Source organism: Elgaria multicarinata, chromosome 5, assembly GCF_023053635.1.
Source record: "Elgaria multicarinata webbii isolate HBS135686 ecotype San Diego chromosome 5, rElgMul1.1.pri, whole genome shotgun sequence".
Lineage (NCBI taxonomy): Eukaryota > Metazoa > Chordata > Lepidosauria > Squamata > Anguidae > Elgaria > Elgaria multicarinata.
In genome coordinates, this window is record NC_086175.1 from 57,820,013 (window position 1) to 57,842,564 (window position 22,552).

The 22,552-nt window shown below is 40.1% G+C and overlaps 1 protein-coding gene across 3 annotated transcripts in view; it reads right to left on the bottom strand.

Moving 5' to 3' along the window:
• Positions 1-22,552, bottom strand: part of PHKA2 (phosphorylase kinase regulatory subunit alpha 2) — a 62,110-nt gene that overhangs the window by 14,410 nt on the left and 25,148 nt on the right. For 2 of the 3 annotated variants that reach the window (XM_063126431.1, XM_063126430.1), the window contains exons 17-29: positions 21,358-21,502; positions 20,953-21,031; positions 20,058-20,224; positions 15,274-15,447; positions 13,661-13,749; positions 10,313-10,446; positions 9,303-9,459; positions 6,734-6,813; positions 5,906-5,984; positions 5,650-5,779; positions 3,886-3,987; positions 3,640-3,758; positions 3,053-3,082 (exon numbers count right to left, since the gene is read on the bottom strand). In XM_063126431.1, the coding sequence (XP_062982501.1) occupies positions 3,053-3,082; positions 3,640-3,758; positions 3,886-3,987; positions 5,650-5,779; positions 5,906-5,984; positions 6,734-6,813; positions 9,303-9,459; positions 10,313-10,446; positions 13,661-13,749; positions 15,274-15,447; positions 20,058-20,224; positions 20,953-21,031; positions 21,358-21,502 (1,485 nt within the window). The remainder of the gene's footprint in view (positions 1-3,052; positions 3,083-3,639; positions 3,759-3,885; positions 3,988-5,649; positions 5,780-5,905; positions 5,985-6,733; positions 6,814-9,302; positions 9,460-10,312; positions 10,447-13,660; positions 13,750-15,273; positions 15,448-20,057; positions 20,225-20,952; positions 21,032-21,357; positions 21,503-22,552) is intronic. The other variant, XM_063126432.1, reaches the window with a different exon arrangement.

Sequence of the window (22,552 nt, forward strand, 5' to 3'; positions counted from 1 at the left end):
ACCTGGGATAGGTTTTGAAATTAATGTATCAGATGTTAAGGGGCGGAGAGTATACTTTATTTTCTTAATGTTATATCAGGTGGAACTGGATTATCTGTGAAAACAAAATTTGTGGTGAGGAGTACTCTTGTTAAGGGTTCTATCCAGACAGCCACAACCCTTTTTCTTCATTCCTCTTCTTTTTCCCACTAATTACGCCCCCACCCTCAAGTCTGTCAGCACTCCATTCCCACTGAGCACACTCAGACCTTATTGAGCTATTTTGGGCTTTCCCCCTCCCCTCAAGATATACTTTGGCAAACTCTTGGTGCCCCCAAGCCTGCAGAGATATTCATTGTGTGTGGGAGGGTGCCATTTTGAGAGTCTAAAGTGGTCATTAAGGGGAGGAGGATATAGTCCAATATATCTGGACGATGCCATGTTGGGGAAGGCTAGGTTATGCTCCTAAAAATTGAGTGAGAGAGGAAGTTTAGGTTTAGAGAAATACCAGGATGAAGGGCCACAGTGATGGGTGCCCAAATACTTCTAGCTGGCATTCTATGGCTTCACCAAAATTGTGGGATTCTGTATTCATGCAAAAATTACAAGAATTTAGGAATTCACTCAATCTTTTCACCACCCTTTACTATATCAGTTAAGGATGGACAGACTCACCCATGTCTGGCTTTGTCGGACTGCAACCAAGCTGCCGCCACCTGTCCCCGCTGTGGCGATGTGCAAGTTTTTTGTGGCCTGGCAAACACGCAATGAAGTAGCAAGGCCGTTTTTGTCCTTGTCTGGAGCCTCCATTGTTGCGCACAATGGAGGCTCTGGAAATGGCCTATTTCCCACACTGCATAAATGGTGGCTGTAAAGGCCCTATTGATGCAACATGGGAAATATGCAATTTCCAGAGTCTCCATTATTGCGCCCAATGGAGGCTCCGTACAAGAGTGGGTGGCCTTGCAACTTTGTTGGGCGGTTGCTGAGCTGCGGGGCGCTCAAAGAGCGGGCCCATGAACATGTGGCGGCCCAGGGAGCTGGGTCTGGGTGTAATGGATGTGGGGGCGTCCACCAGACTCCCAGACCCAGTGGGGCGCCCGTGACATCCCTAATATCACTCCTTTTAAAAACATAAGATAAAGATGACAAGTAAAATCTTTTGCACCTTTAAGATTCCACACTTCGATATGCATATGCAGAAAACCTGATGAATTTCACAGGTTTTAGTGATGCATTTATGCTCACAACCACTTCCTCTGAGAACTCTCATTGTACAATGCAGCTAATATAATAGCATATTAATGGTGACCTCTAGTGGGCAGTTGCATGTTCCTTAGGAAGCACACATACAACTTTACATTAAGAAAACAAAAACAAAGATAGCCATGCTGGTGCATAGGGGGAAAAAACTAACAACCCTAAAATCCAGAGTTGGGCAATACCTTTATTAGGAACAACCAAATTCCACAAAATTGTGCAAGCTTTTGAATTACACAGGATTCTTTATCAGGCTAGGAGGCACAAAAAAAATGAGGGTATAACAATGCAGAGGACTGGTAGAAAGACTGGGGATATAATACTTGTAGAAGCAGTGCCCAAAAAAAGGAATAGCAAAAGGAAAGCAAAAGGAATAAACCTTCTAGTAATAGTTTTATAGGCAAACTAATTCTACACAGGCTTTCTGCATAATTATACAGGGATACCACTTGATCTACTGCAACCTTGGCTGTGCTGGGGTAAATCTAAATTGAAATATTCTAGACATGTTTTCTTGGAAGTCACAAAGGGCCACAGATTAGTAGAGAACTCGTGCAATAGTTTCCAGGTTCCATCTCCTGCATCTCGGGGTAGGGCTGAGAAAGGCCCTTGTCTGAGAACTGCTGGAGAGCCACTGCCAGCCAGCCTAGACAATGCTGAGTAAGACAGACCGATGGTCTGACTTGGTATAAGGCAAATCCCTGTATCCCACTATGTTCATAGTGCTTAATGGTATGTGAGTTTAGACTGAAGTCTTAAATAGCTAAGACAACTTTTCCCCCTCTAAGACTATAAACATATACGAATCAACATGGAAGTAGTCAAAATGAGAGCCAGTGTGGTGTAGTGGTAGTTGGATGGGGACTCGGAAGATCGGGGTTCTAGTCCCCACATGGCCATGAAGCTCACTGCGTGACTTTGGGCCAGTCACTCACTCTCAGCCTAACCTACCTCACAGGTTGTGAAGATAAAATGGCCTTGGGTTCCTTGCAAGAAAAAAAAAGTATAAATAAAATTAAATAAATATCCCAGCAAGTACTTAGTGATTAATCAAGGATGAGCAACATACAACCCAAAGGCCATATGTGCTTACCTGTCCTTTATGCGCTCTCCGCTGCCTTCAAGTGCCATGCAATTTTGCATTAAAACAAGGTGTTGCTTCTTGTGCAGTATTTTCAAAAAGTGGAAATGTGGTTTTTCTTGTTGCCAAACTACCACCAAAACTCAGAAGAGGGATGGTCCCTGGAGGGTTCCTGGAGTGTGGAAATTGGCCTCCACGCCATCCAATGCTGCTGACCCATGGACTAAAGGCTATTTTGTCCATCTCAGACACCCAGGTTTGCCATGGAGCGAACAGGCCACAAAGAATTTCAACTAATCCTGTCGGCTTGTTAAGTGTACCTGAATTGTACATATGTTATCAGACAACTGCTAGTCACACTTTAAATTTTCAGTATGTGATATGGTCCTAATAAGATTGCTGCTATGCTAAGAGGGTGCTGCTAAGGTATTTTAAAGGGGGGGGGGGAAGCCATAACAAGAGATTATTGATTCAGAATAGCAGTCTTGAATTAGTAACCTTGGAAACAACCCTGGAACCCATGCCAATGGAAATCTCTCTCTCTCTCTCTCTCTCACTCACTCACACTCACACACACACACACACACACACCCCAGTTTAGTAATTTTCTACTTAAAGTATTAAGCAGATATACTAGTGTGTATGCATACACTCTCACCAAATGCATATAAGCAAAACCAAATAAAACATGCAGCTTTAACTTCATATGCACACGTGTCATTTTCATTTCACCTGTTCATTACTACTTAGTCTCCTATGTCTCTAGAATGAAATAAAATAATAATAGTAATAAAATAATGATGATAATAATAATAATAGTTAAGCAGACGCTGAAAATTGACAGAAGCAAATGCTAAGGGACATGAAATTATTCCACTACTCATGAGCAATATAAGCGCTTGATGGTCTTTTATGGATCTAACAAGCAAGCCAATACCTCCCAACTCAGGCATAAAGCCACTGCCAGTAACCTTCTTCTGCAAATGACTTGTAAGGAGCACTGGATGGAGTCGGCTCTCTGTATATTGTATTTTTCAGAGTTCCTCACACATGCCTCACCTGAGTGCTCAGGATGGCCTCTCCTTTAGTGTCTCATGCTTAATCAGATGGAGCGGCAGTCATAACAGGCTGTGATGGGAAGGGTAAACAACAATCCCTGGTGCATGTGGAAGTCCACATGCAACCCTTTGGCTCACCAGCAGAATACTAAGTAGAGCCCAGAATCAAAGTTACTGATCAGCTGCCGTGACCAGAAAGTAATGAGTTCCCGGAACCTATCCTAAGTTGCCTGAAGGTAAATTCAGAGAAAATGTTTTCACCTGTTTCATCTCGCTCTTCAGCCTAGTAATGCCACTTCGTTCTGTTTTAGTTGCTCCTGTATGACCCACTTCATGAATAGATATAGCAGGGCTCGATGTACAGGAATCAAGGGGACGCACTTGGGGAGGGGGGGGGGAATAAAATAAAAAGAAACCAGCTTGTTACAAAAATTAAACATGCACATGAGCCAATTTTCAAACAGCAATGAAAAAATGGTTCACAAAAAGAAAAGAAAAGCATATTACTGCTCCTTTCGACTCCAAACTCTTTCCCGCTGAGAATATGATGAAGCAGGTTTTTCATATCAAAGGGGCTTAGATTCATTAAGCTTTCAGAGGCTTCTTCACCTATGTAAAAGACAACAAACAGAAATGTAAGTTGCAAATGCAACCGCCATTAATAAGAGAGAACATGATGGCAAAAGCACACTGAATGAATGGATCTATTATTCTTTCTTGACTTTCCAAATGAATGACAAACATTGCTTTCAACCCTTTTCACTTGATTAAAAAGAAATCATTAGCTTGAACTTTTTCAGTAGGATAATTTTCATCTTTTCCCTTTGACAAGCCCACATAATTGCATTAGTACGAAAAGGCATTATTTGACATCAAAGGGAATAAGTAGCACCTTTTCACTCTCGGTAATCACAGGAGTATTTTCACCTCTGACTCACAGACCACAGGTTCATATTCATAGTCATAACAAATAGCATTGTCTATCTTAAAGCTCCTCTTGGTTTATTCCTGAAATATGATACGAATTTACTCACTGTTAAATAAACTAAAGCCATTTAACTTGATTATTTTCTTGGGTTAGTTCATCCTTAAGAAATTAGAGGCACAGATGCAACATGTTTTAACCTTTGTGGATAATTGTTTGTGCTTTCTTATATTGTTCTCAATACTTTTGCTATTTAAAATGGTGTTTGTGGCTTCTCTTCGTTTCTTATTGTATTTAACTGGATTTTATTGCATTTATTTAATATTGATGTATTTTACTCTAAGAGCTTCAGCTATATGACAACTCAAAAGTTGAATTAATGGAATGAATGAATGAATGAATAAATAAATAAATGCAATGGCAAAGAATTGAGGCTGCAATCCTAAGTATACTTACCTGGGACTAAGTCTCACTTAACATAGTGGTACTTATTGTTGAGTAAACCTGTATAAGAGTGCACTGTTTAACTCTAACATTCTGCTGCAAATTCATCCTGATCTCCATAAAAAAAATCCAACCCACTATATTTTTATGCATTTAATAATGGAAATTAAATTTAAATCACTGTCTTTGGTTACAACCCTGTGCCTTACACATGCAAGCTCTTCCATTTGCATTAAGACCATAGGCCAAATAGGCCATGTGTCTGGGAAAGAGGCATTACATAGTTTTCTATCTTGCATGAGGTCATATTGCTGCTCATATATAATAAAATGCTCTCAGCTATTGCTCAGTATTTAGCTATTATTATCAATGTAGTATCATGTAGGCTGCCTTGGGCTCCTTGGAAGAAAGACGGGATATAAATGTAACAAATAATAAACAAACAATACAAATGGAAAACTGATGCAATCACCATTGGGTCACACTGCTACAAACAAAGAGCAGGAAGGGATGGGGGGGTGTCATCCCAAAAAACTCATTATAAAAATAATGGTGATTATTAAAAAAAAATCTTGTGGGACATAAAAACTTGCCATCTTATATCCTTACCAGTCTTCTAGTTACACCACCACCACCACCTCTCTCGCCCCATGATCCCCTCAGATTCTGCTCAACTTCACTGTTTTTTGTTGTTGTACCACACTGAAGTCTCCTTTTCTCTGCCACTCTTAGTCCTCCTCCTCCTCCTCTTCCTCTCCCAATTCCTTTCAAAGCTAATCTTGCTGTGTTTATCAACCTCCCCTTCTGTCATCCTGCTTCTGCCTTCTCCACTATAAGTGGGATGCAGATGGTTGACAGCAGCAATTTTACTACTTGGTTGTAGTAAAGAAACAGGGCCTCACCTGAGCAATTCAAGCTCCGAGCGAGTTCTGTGGCCATCACTTGAATAATGAGTCCAATGCGGAGTCTGAGCATCTCTGCAAAGAGGCTGGGCTGTGACCGGACATACATAGCCAAGTACACAATGATTTCCTATGGGCATGGAGGAAGAAGAAACATCAATTTTAGAGACTTTCATTTACCTTTATGAAAGCTGTGAAACAATGATAGAAATGAAATAATTTCTTCAAAGTACAGAAAGGCCTCTTCCCATGTTACCTGCGTAAGAACAGCAATGCTGATGTCTTGGCCACTGGCTTCATAAATGAGTTTTGTCAGCTCCTCAGGGGGCAAAGGCCTAAAAGAAAGCGAGCTAGTAATTTTGCCAGCAGATATCAAAGTCCCACAACAGCCCTCTATGGTTATTTTTCCCATTCTTCCATGAAGACTATCCAGTGACCTGGTTCACACACACCACCAACTTATGAGTTAAACAACCCATTAACTGGTGGAGCCGCATGGGAGCAAATGAGCATGTTGCTTCCTGACCACTTGCCCTTTCCATTTTGCATCTGCTTTCTGAAACGCCCTATTTCTAGGTTGTTATGTGTGACATACGGGACTGTTGAGGATTAAATAACCCTGAGTTTTAACCCAACAACAAACCAAAGGTTCAAACTCTGGGTTGTTTAATCCTCAATAACTCAGACTAACAGATTTGGACATCACAACTAACAACCCAGAAATGGGTTGTATCTAGGTTGCTTCGGAAAGTAGATGCAAAGTGGAAGTCACAAGCGGGCAGGATTTGCACTTTGTCCCGACAACCCGTAAATTAAACAACCATGGGTTGTCATTATGTGCAAACTAAGCCAGTAGCACAGTCTTTTAAATAAACCCACAAAAGTTACTAGCCAAGAAGCATTTTTACTAGCCTGAGTTTCCATTCTGGTCATGGAGGAGAGGGAGAAAGAATTTCTGACTCAAAATATGTTAAAGGGCCTTAATAGTCATTATGAATATAACATTTCAAAGTATGGGAATCAAAGCAGCCTCAAGAAGGTGTGGTAAGTAGGTATATGGTCCAAGATAAATCTGTATACTTACGCTGTGATTGTTTTTTCACGAGGCTCTGGTGGCAGGCCAACGGTAAGCTGCTTCTGGTGCGACAGAAGATCTGTGCATGCCTAGTACAGGACAAATGAGGGGAGAACTGAGACCAATGGGCAGTACCCAACTGTGTTAGTGCATACGATGTTCTGAACTACGAGCAAAGGAGAATCCAACTAAAGTTGTGTTTGTGCAAGCATGGTTACCCCAGCAATTTTGCCTTATGCTTGTGCAACCCGTTGTGCAATTGCTTTGCACTCTTGTGAAACTGCTTTGAACCTCTTGTGCAGCCCATTGAGCAACCAGTTGTACAACGGCTTGCACAACAGGTTGCACAAGAGCAATGGGCATCTGGTTGTGCAATGGGGATATTCAGCAGAGAGGTCTGCTACCTCTATTTGAGTTTGTGGAATGTCACTGTTGGATACTGCCCAATGTGTTTATTACGCAGTAACCCATAAGCAGTGCATTATTTTAAACATTTAAAAAGCATTGCTTTGACTGTTCTATATGACTAAAGTCAATCTGAGATAAAGAAAAGGAAGAACTTTTATTGTATCTCTACAGCAGAATCAGAAAAGACATGGTGAGATGAGAGTCAGTCATGGAAAATCAAGTGCTAACGTTAGTGGTAAGGGAGGATATATAAATAAATAAATAAATAAATAAAATAAAATTAGGGTTTGCAATTGTGCAGGGACCTTACACAAGAAGATCAGGCTCTCTGCTGCAGACAGCTGCCCTCCAACCCGGTCGGAGGAGACGTTGCAGACAGGGCCCTGATCCCCGTTTCCTCTCCAATCATAATAGGGCAGAGGAAGAAAGACTAGCAATAAAGTGCCCTGGAAATGTGCCTATATCTAGCTATTTTCCTTTGAAAGCCATTCCAAAGGGAAATGGAAAGAGAAGTGGGGCCATGCTACCAGCCATGCAGAAAGACTGCTTTTCCTATCCCATTTTCCTCATTATTATTATTATTATTATTATTTATTTATATAGCACCATCAATGTACATGGTGCTGTACAGAGTAAAACAGTAAATAGCAAGACCCTGCCGCATAGGCTTACATTCTAATAAAATCATAATAAAACAATAAGGAGGGGAAGAGAATGCACCAAACAGGCACAGGGTAGGGTAAAACTAGCAGTATAAAGTCAGAACAAAATCAAGTTTTAAAAGCTTTAGGAAAAAGAAAAGTTTTTAGCTGAGCTTTAAAAGCTTCGATTGAACTTGTAGTTCTCAAATGTTCTGGAAGAGCGTTCCAGGCGTAAGGGGCAGCAGAAGAAAATGGACGAAGCCGAGCAAGGGAAGTAGAGACCCTTGGGCAGGTGAGAAACATGGCATCAGAGGAGCGAAGAGCACGAGCGGGGCAATAGCGTGAGATGAGAGAGGAGAGATAGGAAGGAGCTAGACAGTGAAAAGCTTTGTAGGTCAACAGGAGAAGTTTATATTGGATTCTGAAGTGAATTGGAAGCCAATGAAGAGATTTCAGAAGTGGAGTGACATGGTCAGAGCGGCGAGTCAAGAAGATGATCTTAGCAGCAGAGTGGTGAACAGAAACCAACAGACTGATGTGAGAAGAAGGAAGGCCAGTGAGAAGAAGGTTGCAGTAGTCCAACCGAGAAATAACCAATGCATGAACAAGAGTCTTGGCAGAAGAGACAGACAAAAATGATCGAATCCTGGCAATATTATACAGGAAAAAATGACAGGATTTAGCTACTGACTCGATATGAGGAATAAAGGAGAGCGAGGAATCAAATATAAAGCCAAGACTACGAGCTTCCTTGACTGGAGTAAGCGTAACATTATTGACAGTAAGAGAGAATGGGAGATGAGGAGAAGGTTGAGGAGGAAAAACAAGCATGTGTTGTCTTTTTAGATTGTAAAGGACTGCAGGCAGGGGCTATCTGGTTTTACTGACAGCAAGTTAGCTGCTCCCCCTAAAAAAGTTAGCCACTTTCCCCTAAAAAAAAATGCCTCAAAATGCAGCATGTGTGTGTTTGAACGACTTCCTCCAAACAACTTCCATCACACTGAAATATTACAACTGTCTTTATACCAAGGGTCTAAGAAACGATACTGCTGTTGCAGAGTTGGTATAGTTAAGGGTGTTATCCTATGTTTGTTTAGTCAGAAAAAAAACCCTACAACTCCCATCATTCCCCAGCCAGGGCATACTGCTAGCTAGGGTATACTGGGAATTGTAGGACTTCTTCTGTATAAAATATGCATATGATAGCACCCTAAATGGGTGTGAACGGGATCAGTAACCTAGATGGAAAAACATTGGGAGTGCCATGAAAGGGGCATAATATATATTTTAAAACAACAATCTATCAAGGAATTGCAAAACACTCAACGAGTGCATTTATTTATTTATTTATTTATTTATTTATTTATTTTATTACATTTATATACCGCCCCCCAGCCAAAGCTCTCTGGGCGGTTTACAACAATTAAAAATAGTAAACATTAAAACATTATTTAGAGGCCAAGAAATCCTTTTTCTCAGGTAGAGAGAAGAAGAAATGGAGCAGGCTAAGCTATCTAATCGCTCTGTACCTCAGCCAGGACTTCTACTCTTTTTTTGAGTATGCCAGATATGTAGCGGATCAATCCCCATTCTTGATTCTGGCCTGCTTTGCTGTAGAGCTCATTGAGAAGACAGTGAACTGTGATTCCACACTGGCCATAGAGCTGCGTTTCCCAGTCGAGACCTCTGGGGGTGGAAAAAAAAGGAACACAACTAGTCAGATATATTTACAAAATATATATTTTTTAAAATACATCTAGATATTTTCTTGGAGGAGAAATTGCTGAAAGGATGCAGAAGCTTCATCGTGAAATTCATCTCTAAAGACTAATATTTTTAAGTCACTTGAGAACCCAAGTTGGATGAATAATTAATAGGTTTTTGACATTTCACTTCCCACAGTCCCTTTGAAAAGCCCTTGCGAGCAGTTCTCAATTTAGGCATATGAGCAATTTCCGGGCAGTCAAGTCCATTACTCATGGCTGCAATGTTAAATAGGCACTTGAATGTTTCCCCCATTCATGTTCAAAAGGACTTTACATGAATGCAGCACCGAGTCCTAAAATAGAAGCATGCGGGAACAGCAAGTAGCAACACCACTTTAATTGTGTACTGTGCTGTGACAGGTAGAATGGTCAGCTCTACAAAATTAACATGTAATATTTGACTAGGAACCGGGCGGCACTTCAAAGAATTTTGTGGAGGTGTTAAAAGGCAACGGAATGGGAAATAAAGGCTAGTTATAGAACATTATGAATATGTAACAGTAATCTTTAGGATGTAACGCCAAGAACCAACAAGCGTAAGGCTTTCTCATTTCCCTCTGAAGAAATGGAACGATCTTGTCACATTCTGTGCAAGTTCTTATCTTCTCCTACCCAGAGGAGGAGCAGAAGAAACCAGTGTGGTTACAGCTGACACAACATAAACAACAGCAATCTCATATGCAATTAGCAGAGCTGGGTGCTTTGTCTTCCTGTAAAGTATCACTGTTAAAAATTAATCCAGAATTGTTTATAAAACATACTAAAAAACTTACTTTATTAGATACAAGATGTATAATATATCTGCCTGGTCATGTAAAGTAGGGCATTCCTTTAGCTGTCCAACTAATTTCTCACAGTCCAAATCTCCATGAGCATCCTTGGGCAAACGAAGAACAGCCTCTGGCTCCTATTAATCAAAGGCAAACATCAAATAAGCCAAAGGCAAAGGGCTGCTCTGTCACTCATTATCCATGGTTATTCCTTAGAGAGAGTGAGGGGCATAGAAATGTAATTAAAGACTTGGAATGTAGCTTTTCTGTACAGTTTTCAATTTTGTTCAGCTATATTCAAGTAGGACTGGGAAGTGTGTGTGTGTGTGTGTGTGTGTGTGTGTGTGTGTGTGTGTGTACTGAACGCTTTACAATTCGTCTAACCAATTTCATAGTCACAAAAATTAAAAAGCAAGAAGCCACTAGAGTAAATATAAACATGAAAATCCTTGTATATGACAAACATGATATAGGTTTCAACCATAGTCTACTACAGTACTCAATATCACAACTTCTTATATAAACGAATGGAAAAATAGTAACCAGGTTCTCTCAGTCCAATCTGAGGAGAGTCCTATTTTTCATATGTTTATATGAGAAATTTTGATTGTTGTGATATTACGAGACCTCTGAAGAAAACCAATTGATTGTTGGTCATTGTTTGGGGGTTTGGTTTCCTTTTGTTTTTTCCTCCTTTCCTAGAAAGCATACATGAGAATCACAGCCATGTTTGAAACTCCCTATACATAATATCCACACATATGTTTATGGGAAACTAGAACCTACACAGTGTTACAAAGAAAAACCTAAACAATGACTTGGTTTGCACATAATGCTAACAAGTAAAGCAACATGTAGAGCAGATGGGGTTTTTTTTTATCATCTTGCTTGCTACCTCTGTGATGTAGTGAAACAATCCATGTTTCTAGCTTCAATGTTATGATAATCAGTGGTTTAAAAACCCCAGAGTTCACCTCAAAAAGAAACTATGGGTTCTCTTTCTGGGTTGGTCATGATTAACAAACCATGGTTTGTTAGTGCCTCTGGATTCTCTCATCACAACAACTCAGAATTCAACAATCCATGGGTTAAATAAACCATAGATTGGGGCTATGTGTGAACCAAACCAATGTGTGCTGTGTGCATATAACTTCCAACTGCTGCTTGGGCACAATTTTGTGGATTAAAATAGCCTACCTTTTATGGGGTAATAGTGATTATCATACAACCAGATTTGACTACATGATAGCATTATTGAGGGAAAGCAAACCTTATTCAAAGCAAGATTTGTTTGCAATTGTATCACCTAACTAAATCTGATCAGCTCTGTGCCAGCATCACTATTACTAATGATATGGACTCTGGGCATAGCCTAAAACACATACTTCACAAAATGCACTGAAGCTAAGCAGGGTTCAGACTGAATGTGGTCACTTTAAGGGTTAGAGCAAGGGTCCCCAACTTTCTGTAACCATAGTACATTTGAGAATTTGAGAAACTGCTGTGGGCACCACCACCACCAAATGCCTACTCAGAGGACTGCTGCTTTGGCGCCTGCCTGTCATGACAATGAATCTTAGGTTGCATCTTATTCAGGAAAAACTTTTGTTTCATGTCTATTGTATACCACAACTTTTCTATAATAAGGGATTGTCTAATTCAGCTAATTGCTGCGGTGCACAGCAGAGTGGTGAACAGAAACCAACAGCTTCTTTTAAACATACATTTGGCAATGTCCAGTATTTGCTCCTTTTTTGTGGGGGAGGTTATTACACAGCTAAATTCTGTACTGGGTCATGAATATTCACTGATGCAACACTCTTAATTAAAATAAAAAAAATTGGTGCCCTTTGCGGTGGGGACCTCTGGATTAGAAACTGCCTGAGAACCTTGAGGTCTTCAGGACTAAGGCAAGTTATATATCTAGTACAATAAATATTACTGTTTTAAGCTGCAGCTGATAAGGGCAACCTTTGGGGGCCTTTCAGGAGACATTTTGGGTCCATCACAGCCCTTTTTCTTGTTGAAAATTTCTGCTGTAGATTTAGCTGGACCCTACTCCTAGATGCTATCTCATAAGATCTGTGATACTGCTACCAATTCCCAAAAAGTCTAGTTTTTGAATAACAAAACAACTGAATAACATGTTTGCGTTTACTGTGCTAAAAACAGCTCTGGGTAACCTGGTACAAGACTGAAGGAATATTAGTTGGGTCTTTTAAAGCGATCTCTGCATTTAATATACATGGACCTTGAAACAAGTAAGCAGACTTGGTTGCATACATGCTTGTTTTCAAAACAGCAGCTACTCACCCCACCTTGCAAGCTGTTTTTTAAACTAGAGGGAATTTTAAATGTATGACCCTCTTCAGATGACATGCTAAGCCACGGTGGTTAAGCATTTTGAGCTAAACATTATGGCTTAGTGTGGCATGTAAACCATGACTTAGCGTGTTGTGTGAACCATTCCTAACCATGGTGGCCACATAACCACAGTTTTAACATGCTCACTAACCATTTGCTGCAAAAGGGTTAGCAGCCTAACCGTGGCTTAGCATATTGTCTGAACAGGCCCTATGTCTGCCTGCCATGGAGCTTTGAAACAGAACAGAGTGGAGATGAAAATGAGAGGACTTGTGATGGTGTCTTGCTCCAACGTGAAAGGAAAAGTTTCTAATGTATATTCAGCTCTTGCTTCTTTGGATCAGGAATCTGCTTTTTTACGTTGCACGGCTGAAATAAATGAGCTGTGTATCAAACAGTTCTGAAATTCCTTCCTGGCCTTAGGGAATCAGTATATATCTGCCAAAGGCCCCGTTCAGACAACATGCTAAAACATGCTGCTTAACCACAAAATGGTTAAAGGAATGTATTATGCATTCCGTTAACCATTTTGTGGTTAAGCAGTATGGTTTAGCATGTTGTATGAATGGGGCCAAAGAGTTATTAGGATTTTAATATCCAGCCTTAGTGCTTGGCGTTTCTAAAAGCAAGCAATTGATAGCTTACAGATCTATTATTCTTCTCTCTTCCCAGGAAGGAAGAACCTTTCTGAAGGCTGGCACTGCTGCATGAACTGACCAGTGGATTAATTGCCCAGCAATGAGCAAGTGCTCTACAGCTCTCTTGTTTTCTTCCCAAACCTTAACAATGTGGTTTTGACTCCTTTCATATCCTATCATATACCAAGGAGGAAATCATGGCAAGAACAATTCTAATTCAATAACTTTTTGGAATATATTTATTTGCCCAATGTAACTAATTTAAGTTGCTTTTTGCTCCCAGTGGCTAAACATTTATATAACAGATACGTCACTATGCTTTCCAAATGGAGACATTATAGCAGCTTACCTTGTCCACTACTGGATTTGGGGAGTCAACAAGGTTCAGAGATTTCCGGTGGGTGTTTAAAACCTTTGTAGGCAAAGACATTGAAACATCTGGAAATCAAGCAAATCAGGACATTCTGAATATGTATACATAAGTGATATTGTAAGAATTCAAAGTTGTCCATAAATCAAAATATCAATGATACTGAGAACCTAGCCATACGGTACAAGCAAATGCGCGTAGCCAAACACCACTGGCCCTTTCCTCCCAGGAAAAGCTACTTTGAAGGGGCCAATTTAGAATGCTGAAGCAAGAGATGGGGTAAGAGATGTGTATCCCCTCCAAATCTGCTCTAAGTCACGTCTTCCCAAAATGGCTTTTCCTGGTGGTGGTGGTGGTGGTGGTGGAGGAGGAAGAGGAGGAGGAGGAAGAGGAAGAGGAAGAGGAAGAGGAAGAAAGAGGGCAAGGTATCAGGGCTTGGTTACACACATTTCTCTGTAACATGTAGTTAGGCCCTTATGAAAAGAGAGCACTTTTCTCCATATGTTAGCAAATGTCCACATAATTCCAAATTGCATATTAGCTGCATTCACACACAGTAGTAAACCAAGGTTTGACTGTAAATGCATGAAGGAGGACACCTAAGCAAGACTTGGGCTCATGCAGACTCTTCCACCCCCTGTCATCTTCTTCCACCCAACTGGATAAAGGAATTTGGTAGGGTTTCATTTCACTTTCCAAATCTCGGCTTGTTGGGTCATCTGAATAGTTTTAAAACAAGCCAACTTCAATCATGGATTCTGAAGCTGGTTTGTCAAACAAACCAGAGTTTGTTATAAACCACAATTCCTGGTCTGGAAAATAAGTTGATATTCAGGGAAAGTGAAACTAAAACTTGCCAAAATCTTTCTTCCAGCTATTCAGGAGGATGAGGGAGGCTAATCCTGGACATGCATGTAGCACATTATCATGGTTTAGCATCACACACAGTTTGCACTTAATACCAAGTTTTCCTAAATTTCACTTTAGTTCTATATTTTTTAACAACTCACAAATGAAATACTAATTTAACCATGATGTTCCTCAGCTTTAGTAGTGATCATTTGTACATACATTTCACAACTTGTTTCATCTTAGCCACTCTCTTGCCCTCCTACTTCACCTTCATCAGATTTATTTTTATTTTTTAAAATCTGATTAAACAATCTGATTTTATTTTTTAAAATCTGGATTAGTGAATCTCCCCTATTCACCAAACCAATAGAAGAGAGCTCTCTCTGTAGCTTTGGATACCTATTCCTGACTTTACTCATGCGTCACAATGTGATGCTTATTACAAACAATTTTTGACCACAAAATCTGACAGAAGATTGCCCAATTTGTACATACTGCCACACTGCCCAGTTAAGATTATAGAATTTAGCTTTAGTAATGATAAGCTAATTGTATAGGTACCAGGAAATGACATATTATTTTGTGGGAATTATGCCATTATAGTACTGGAATCATTTTTGGTAACTACAATTAGTGTGGGCTAACAGTTTTCAAACTTTTCCTTACAAAAACAGAGTTTGGCATTGGCAGGCATTCTACCTGTAAAAAGATACAAGTTTAAAATGCTGTAAAAAACTTACTTGGTATATCCAGTCCCTTAGCCTTGGCCATGATAGACAGTATTTCTCTAGTGGAATGAGCAGCACTAAACACATACGGTGAGCCAGAGGTTTTTGTGATGGGAGGTAAGTACGATTTAAGAGCCGTGCTCTGTAACATACTGTTTATATACTGGTCCAATTCATCCTGGCTTTCTGTCAAGACACATGCAAAAGAAAGCAGTTTGAACAGAGACCAAAACTATGCTTCCTTGGTTTTCGAAAAACACAATAAAATGTAAATAATAAATTAATAACAAAAGTCCTCTGTTAAGGAGAAAGGCTACCTTCTGATCAAGGTAGTCAAGTGATACAGCAGATGGTGCATTTTGTTTTAGCAGCTTTGAAATTTGTGATAAAACTCTAAATGCCATCACAGTTGGAGTAATCCCCACCCTCCTGCCCAGCAGTCTCTGTGCCTGAGCTGACAGAGGTGGCCTCAGACCTGGTGTTGAGGTCACCCAGGCTGTTGGTCCTGGGTGACTTCAACTTCCATGCTGAGGCTATGATTTCCAGGGCAGCTCAGAACATCGTGGACACCATGACAACCAAAGAGCTGACCCAACATGTTACTGGCCTAATGCATGTGGCAGGACAAACTCTCGATTTGGTCTTCACAACTGGATAGGAGGATGTCGATCTGGAAGTGGAGGACCCAACACTGGACCCATTATTATGGTCAGATCATGCTCTGTTGAGGTTTACATTTTTGACTCCATTCCCCTTCTGCAAGGGTGGAGAACCTATTAGAACTATCAGCTCCTGAAAGATTATGGAACCTGATGGATTCTTGAGAGTTCTGGGGGATTTTCCTGCTGGTATGGCAGAAGCCCTGGTCTTCCAGTGGGATTCGGAAATTATTATTATTATTATTATTTATTTATATAGCACCATCAATGTACATGGTGCTGTACAGAGTAAAACAGTAAAACAGTAAATAGCAAGACCCTGCCGCTTAGGCTTACATTCTAATTAAATCATGGTAAAACAATAAGGAGGGGAAGAGAATGCAAACAGGCACAGGGTAGGGTAAAACTAACAGTATAAAGTCCAGACAACATCAAGTTTTAAAAGCTTTAGGAAAGAGAAAGGTTTTTAGCTGAGCTTTAAAAGCTGCGATTGAACTTGTAGATCTCAAATGTTCTGGAAGAGCGTTCCAGGCGTAAGGGGCAGCAGAAGAAAATGGACGAAGCCGAGCAAGGGAAGTAGAGGCCCTTGGGCAGGCGAGAAACATGGCATCAGAGGAGCGAAGAGCACGAGCGGGGCGATAGTGTGAGATGAGAGAGGAGAGATCGACACAATTGTTCCTGAGTGCTTTCTTCCATCTGCCCAAGCCTGTTTGGCACCATAGTATATTGAGGGTTATGAAGCAAAGGGGAAAACAGCTTGAATACATATGAAGAAAGACTTGTGCCAAATCTGATGGAACACAGATTAGAACTCATTATCAAGCCTAGTCTTGTGATGATGATGGTGGCAAAGAAGAATTTCTTTTCCACCATCATTGCATATTCTCAGTGTTGCTCTGCAGAGACTTTTCAGTTGGCTGTACAGGCTGATCAGAAAAAAAATCTAATTAAACCCTTGAACTGCTATTGTGATCGATTTGCACTATAATTTGAGGACAAAGTTGCTCAGATCTGCCACAACTTATAATCCATAGCTGATGTAAACCAGATGGCGGAAGTGTCCAATTTTATGGATGGTGGGTGCTGACCTTTAACGCCTTAGATGGCTTAGGACCAATCTATTTGATGGATTGCTAAGATACTCTTTGGAGGCTCTTCTCTAGGAGACACCACACACAATGGCACAACTCATGGCTACCAGGGAAAGAGTCATCCCTGTAGCAGCTCCGCCTATACTGAATAACCTTCCCAGGGAGATCTAGGGAGATCTAAACATTTAGATGCCAAGTAAAGACCCTCTTCTTTAAGCAAACATTTAATCTTTAACCTGTTGCTTTATTAATTTTACTGCTGGGTCCTCAATGTTTTTAATGTTTAATTATTATTTTGATACTTGTATTGTTGTATTATTATTAACAATACAACAATAATAATAACAATATTATTATTGGCTACTTTCTTATTGTTTAGTTTTTATACCAAAGGTATTTGTCAGTTAGATTGATACAATCTAATAAAAAACAAAAACTAGTTAAAAAGTAGAAATGATCCTTTGGTGTAAAGGTCTAGGTGTATTTTAATTCAGATTCATTAAGATCTCTTTTTAATTATTTAATTACCCCATGTGCTATTTCTGTTAATGTACAAATTATATTAATGGCCATTCTCTTGCAAATAAATGACTAATTGAGAGGAAGGATAAATTGACATGTTTAGTTAGACCATGGTAAGGCATTATATTTAGTAACAAGGATATGTTGAGGATTGGGAAGGTCACATCAGACTTTTAAGCCACAGCTATTGTACTGTATAGTATTCCAATTTAAATTTGAATTAGTCTTCAGACCATGTTAAAACTATGGTGTGTCTTTACATAGTTAACATTTATATATTGGGTGCCCATGATGACCTTTATACCCTCCAATTCTACCACCCTTGGTGGTCCTAAGAAGTCTTACTCATTTAGACAACTCTGCCATCCATTATGTCTGGAACTCCCTTCTAGAACACCTATAATATATAGTTCTATATATTATAGGTTGTCTGAGCTGGGAGTGGGAGGTACTGCATTGCAGTGGTTCCGCTCCTACGTGGATGGCCGATTCCAGAAGGTGGTGCTGGGGGATTATTGCTCTGTGCCGTGGCTCCTAAGTCATGGGGTTCCACACTCTATCTTATCCCCTATGCTATTTAACGTATACATGAAACTGCTGGGGGAGGTTATCCGGAGATGTGGACTGAGGTGTCATCAATATGCGGATGATACCCAGCTCTACCTTTCCTTTTCATCAAACCCAGGTGAGGCAGTGACTGTTCTGAACCAGTGCCTGGGCACGGTAATGGACTGGATGAGGGCTAACAAACAGACTCAATCCAGACAAGACGGAGGTACTGTTAGCGGGTGGTTCATCTGTCCGGCAAAGAACACTTTTTATCAGCTTAGGTTGATATACCAACTATGCCCTTATCTGGACAGAGATAGCCTAGCTACAGTTATCCATGCTCTGATAACCTCTCGTTTGGATTACTGCAATGCGTTATACGTGGGGCTGCCCTTGAAAACAGTCCAGAAGCTTCAGCTGGTACAAAACAGGGCAGCCCGTTTACTAACAGGGACTGGCTGGCAAGTTCACATTATGCCAGTCCTTTTACAACTTCATTGGCTGCCAGTCCAGGTCCGGGCCCGATTCAAAGTGCTGGTATTGACATTTAAAGCCCTAAATGGTTTGGGGCCAGGTTATTTGAAGGAATGCCTCCTCCCATATGTACCTGCCCGGACCTTAAGATCATCTACAGGGGCCCTTCTCTGTGAGCCCCTGCCAAAGGAAGTGAGGCAGGTGGCTACTAGAGGGAGGGCTTTCTCCGCTGTGGCACCCCGGTTGTGGAATGAGCTCCCCAGAGAGGTCCGCCTGGCGCCAACACTGTACTCCTTTCGTCGCCAACTGAAGACCTTCTCTCAGTATTTTAACACTTAATTTTAACTTAAATTTAAATTTTACTGTTCTAACTCTGTATTTTAATGTTATATCAATTTTGCTGTGTGGTTTATCCTGGTTGTGCTTTTTATACTGTATTTTGTAATTGTGCTTTTAACTTGTTGGTTGTTTTATTATGGTTTTAATTTTTGTGAACTGCCCAGAGAGCTTCAGCTATTGGGCGGTATAAAAATGTAATAAATAAATAAATTCTACATGCTGTCATCTCCCTTCAGCATCTAACCTCCATAAAACCTTTGCCCTGATCTCTTATCTTTGAGCAAATGATGCAACTGCACTTGCTGAAATTCATCTCTTCATACCCTTCCCTCAGCTTTTCCTTCTTTCCCTTTGCCAAAATTAAGATAGGAAGCTTCTTGGTACAGAGACCAGCCTTTTTGCTAATACTGTGGTACTATCAGTCATGGTAGCACTGTATGAAATAATATAAAAATAACAACAAATTAATATGGGAAACACAGGGGAGCAGGTAGATAATCAAGAGCACAATGTCACCAGAAATACTCAGCCCACCTTAATTCTTTGCCAGACTGTTCTTAGGGAAAGGCTTCAAAAGCAGAGCACACTCTTTGCATGCAGAAGGTACAGGCTTTAATCCCTGGCAACCTCCCAGGATTTTAAATAGTAAGGCCAGGAAAGACCTCTGCCCGAGACTCTGAAGTCAGATGCATATTTTAGTGCTGTGTTGAAAATTTCAATCATTCTATTTTCAGCATTTCAGGGGAAGGGGTTGGCGGAAAGTAAATTAAAATCCTGGCAAAGGAGGCTGGAGAGGCCAAAATTTGGGAAATTTTCTCCATGGGGAGGGGGGAAAGGGTTTCCAGATACCTTTTTAAGTATAGACAAGTTGTTGAAGGGTCTTCTTTCCATTTTTTTAAAATGTCCCCAGCACTTGCAGGAGCCCAGGAGTTCTTACTGGATGCCTATTGCAGAGGGAGAGGTCACATGGTCTCCAATAGGCATTCAGAAAGAACTGCTGGGCTCGCCCAAGTGCTGGGGATATGCTTATTTTGGCAGTTATGTATATAAATTTTGTAAACCGCTCAGAGAGCTTCAGCTGTTGGGCAGTATAAAAATGTAATAAATAAATAATAAATCAAAAGACTCCACTGATAAAGTAAAAACAACAACACAGTATTACCTTTGTCACAGAAGTCTGCATAATCTTCGAGTTCATAGCCACTTTCAGGACTAGAATAGCCCTCACTATCATCATCAAATAGTTTCCCATCACAATCAGGATCAAGAAAGCTGAGATTTGTATAGAAGGAAGTAGTCAGGAAGTCCGAAAGTTTGCCCAACTTAACCCTGAACAACAGCAAGTTTAAAAAGAAGAAGAAATTGATTATATACATATACATACATACATATATTATACAAACACACACACACATATATATATACACACACACATATATGTTCATTAAGCAAGATAGGAAAACATTTATAAGGATCACCATGGTCAACAATTGATAGCAAAAGGTGTTTATGGCTATTATTGTGATTACACAGATTCATGAAGAATAGGCATATTACCCAAGATAGAATAGTGTTAAGAGGTTCTCATTAGATTACTATATTCTGAAAGAAGTAACAGGGATAGCTTTCATCATTACATCCTACATGTGAGCCAGAGAGAGACATCTACCTGGCAGCTTGGAGACAAATCACTAGAACATAGGATCATAAGAAACTACCTTATACTGTCAGACCATTGGTCCATCTTGCTCAGTATTGTCTATGCTGACTGAGTATTGTCTACCTAGACTAGCAGCAACTCCCTGGGGTTTCAGACACCTTAAAGGCTAATGAATTTATTATGGCATAAGTTTCTATGGAGTATAAAAGTTTATGCCGTTATAGTTCATAAAAGCATTAATAAATTTGTTAGCCTTTAAAGTGCCACAAGACATTTTACTGCTTTTGCTGTAACAAACTAACACATTTCCCCTTTGGAAATTGTTAGTTTTAAGAGAAAGGTTGTCACCTTTACCAAAGGCAGAGAAGCAGAAACAGCCACAGGTATTAATACTTACCTAGCCCCTCCAAAGTATCCATCCCCAAGTTTTCTTACAGTGGCAAGAATTGCTGGATCAATGTCAGAGCCATCATCAACTAAAAAGAAAGGGGGGAAAAAGAAAAGAAGAAGAAGAAGAAATAGATGTTCATTTTAGCAGCAATGAAGTTTCATTATGAATTCATTTTTAAATAACTTAAGATATCCTATCTGAAAAGGCATTTTTCTTTTAAAACTAAACTAAAACAGCCAGCACCTAAAGTATCTTGTCGACTGATTTGAGCTATCCTTTCATATGTAGGCTGAAGATGAAGAAAAATGGCAATATTTCAGTTCTAGCAGTATAATTCAGAAGTAAATCCCACAGAAAAATGACAAACAAATTGGATTCTGCTATAATGATCAAGGTTAATATATTACTTACTAAGCATTGTATTGGTAATTGGGAAAGTGAGGGTTGGTCTCCCTGTCATCCTCCAACAGGAGGTGAGATATGCCAACTCTGTTCGTAACATCTCCACAATCATCCGATTGTCTAAAGCCAAATAAAAGTGATGCTGATCTGTAAACTGGAAGGAAGAACAAGCGAAATATATGATTTTAGAGATTTCCTTCTCGACAGGCGCTTTGATACAATGACCTTAAACATTAGAGCTGTGCAAGGCATTAACAGGTTTCACCAGCTGAGGCTGGTGCTGTGACCACTCTTAGACAGAGGTGGCCAAGCCACAGATTGGTAACATCCCATTTGAACTACTGCAATATACTGTACAAGGGACAACCCTTGAAGTTGATTTGGAGACTACAGTTACTATAGCAACAAGATTACTAAACTGGATTGGATTTATAGACTATATCTCATCAATTTTAGAAGAATGGCATTGGCTTCTGGTCCGTTTCTGAGCCCAATTCAAAGTCCTAGTCATGATTTTCTGAACCTTTGCAGTGCAATCCTGTAAGTGCCTATTCAGTAAAAAGCTGCACTGATTTTAATGGGACTTACTAACTCACGGATAAGCAGGTATATGCTACTGTGCCACTGAAGTTTGGTGGCAAATTTGGCAACAGGGGTTGCAAAAAAGAAGATGGGGAAGAAAGGTCAAGGGAATAGCAGGCAGCCTGCGGGTGACATGTTGCCAACTTATGTTCTACATGAACCTCAATCTTCAACTGAGGCTGTCGCGTGGATTCCCTCTGCCTTCTGAGAAAACCCACAGGAGATGCAGGTGATACCCCATGATAGGGCCCTCTCTGTTGTGGCTTGCTTTCTCTAGAAGAGCACTGAGCACTCTCTTTTCAATGCCAGATGAAGACCTCTTAATTTGCCCAGGCTTTAAATTGATTTTGTAGTACAATTAATACTTTTATTCCAGCTTCATTCTTTTCCCAGTTGCATCTGATTTTGATTGACAATTGTATTAAGTGTTTTTATGTAAAATAATTAAGGTGAGGGTTCTACATAAAATGCAGTATATAAATATTTATTTATTTATTACATTTATATACCATCCCATAGCTGAAGCTCTCTGGGCAGTTTACAAAAGTTAAAAACAGAGAACATTAAAAATACCTTAAATTAAAGATGCAATCCTATTTATGTTTAGACATAAAAACTGGAT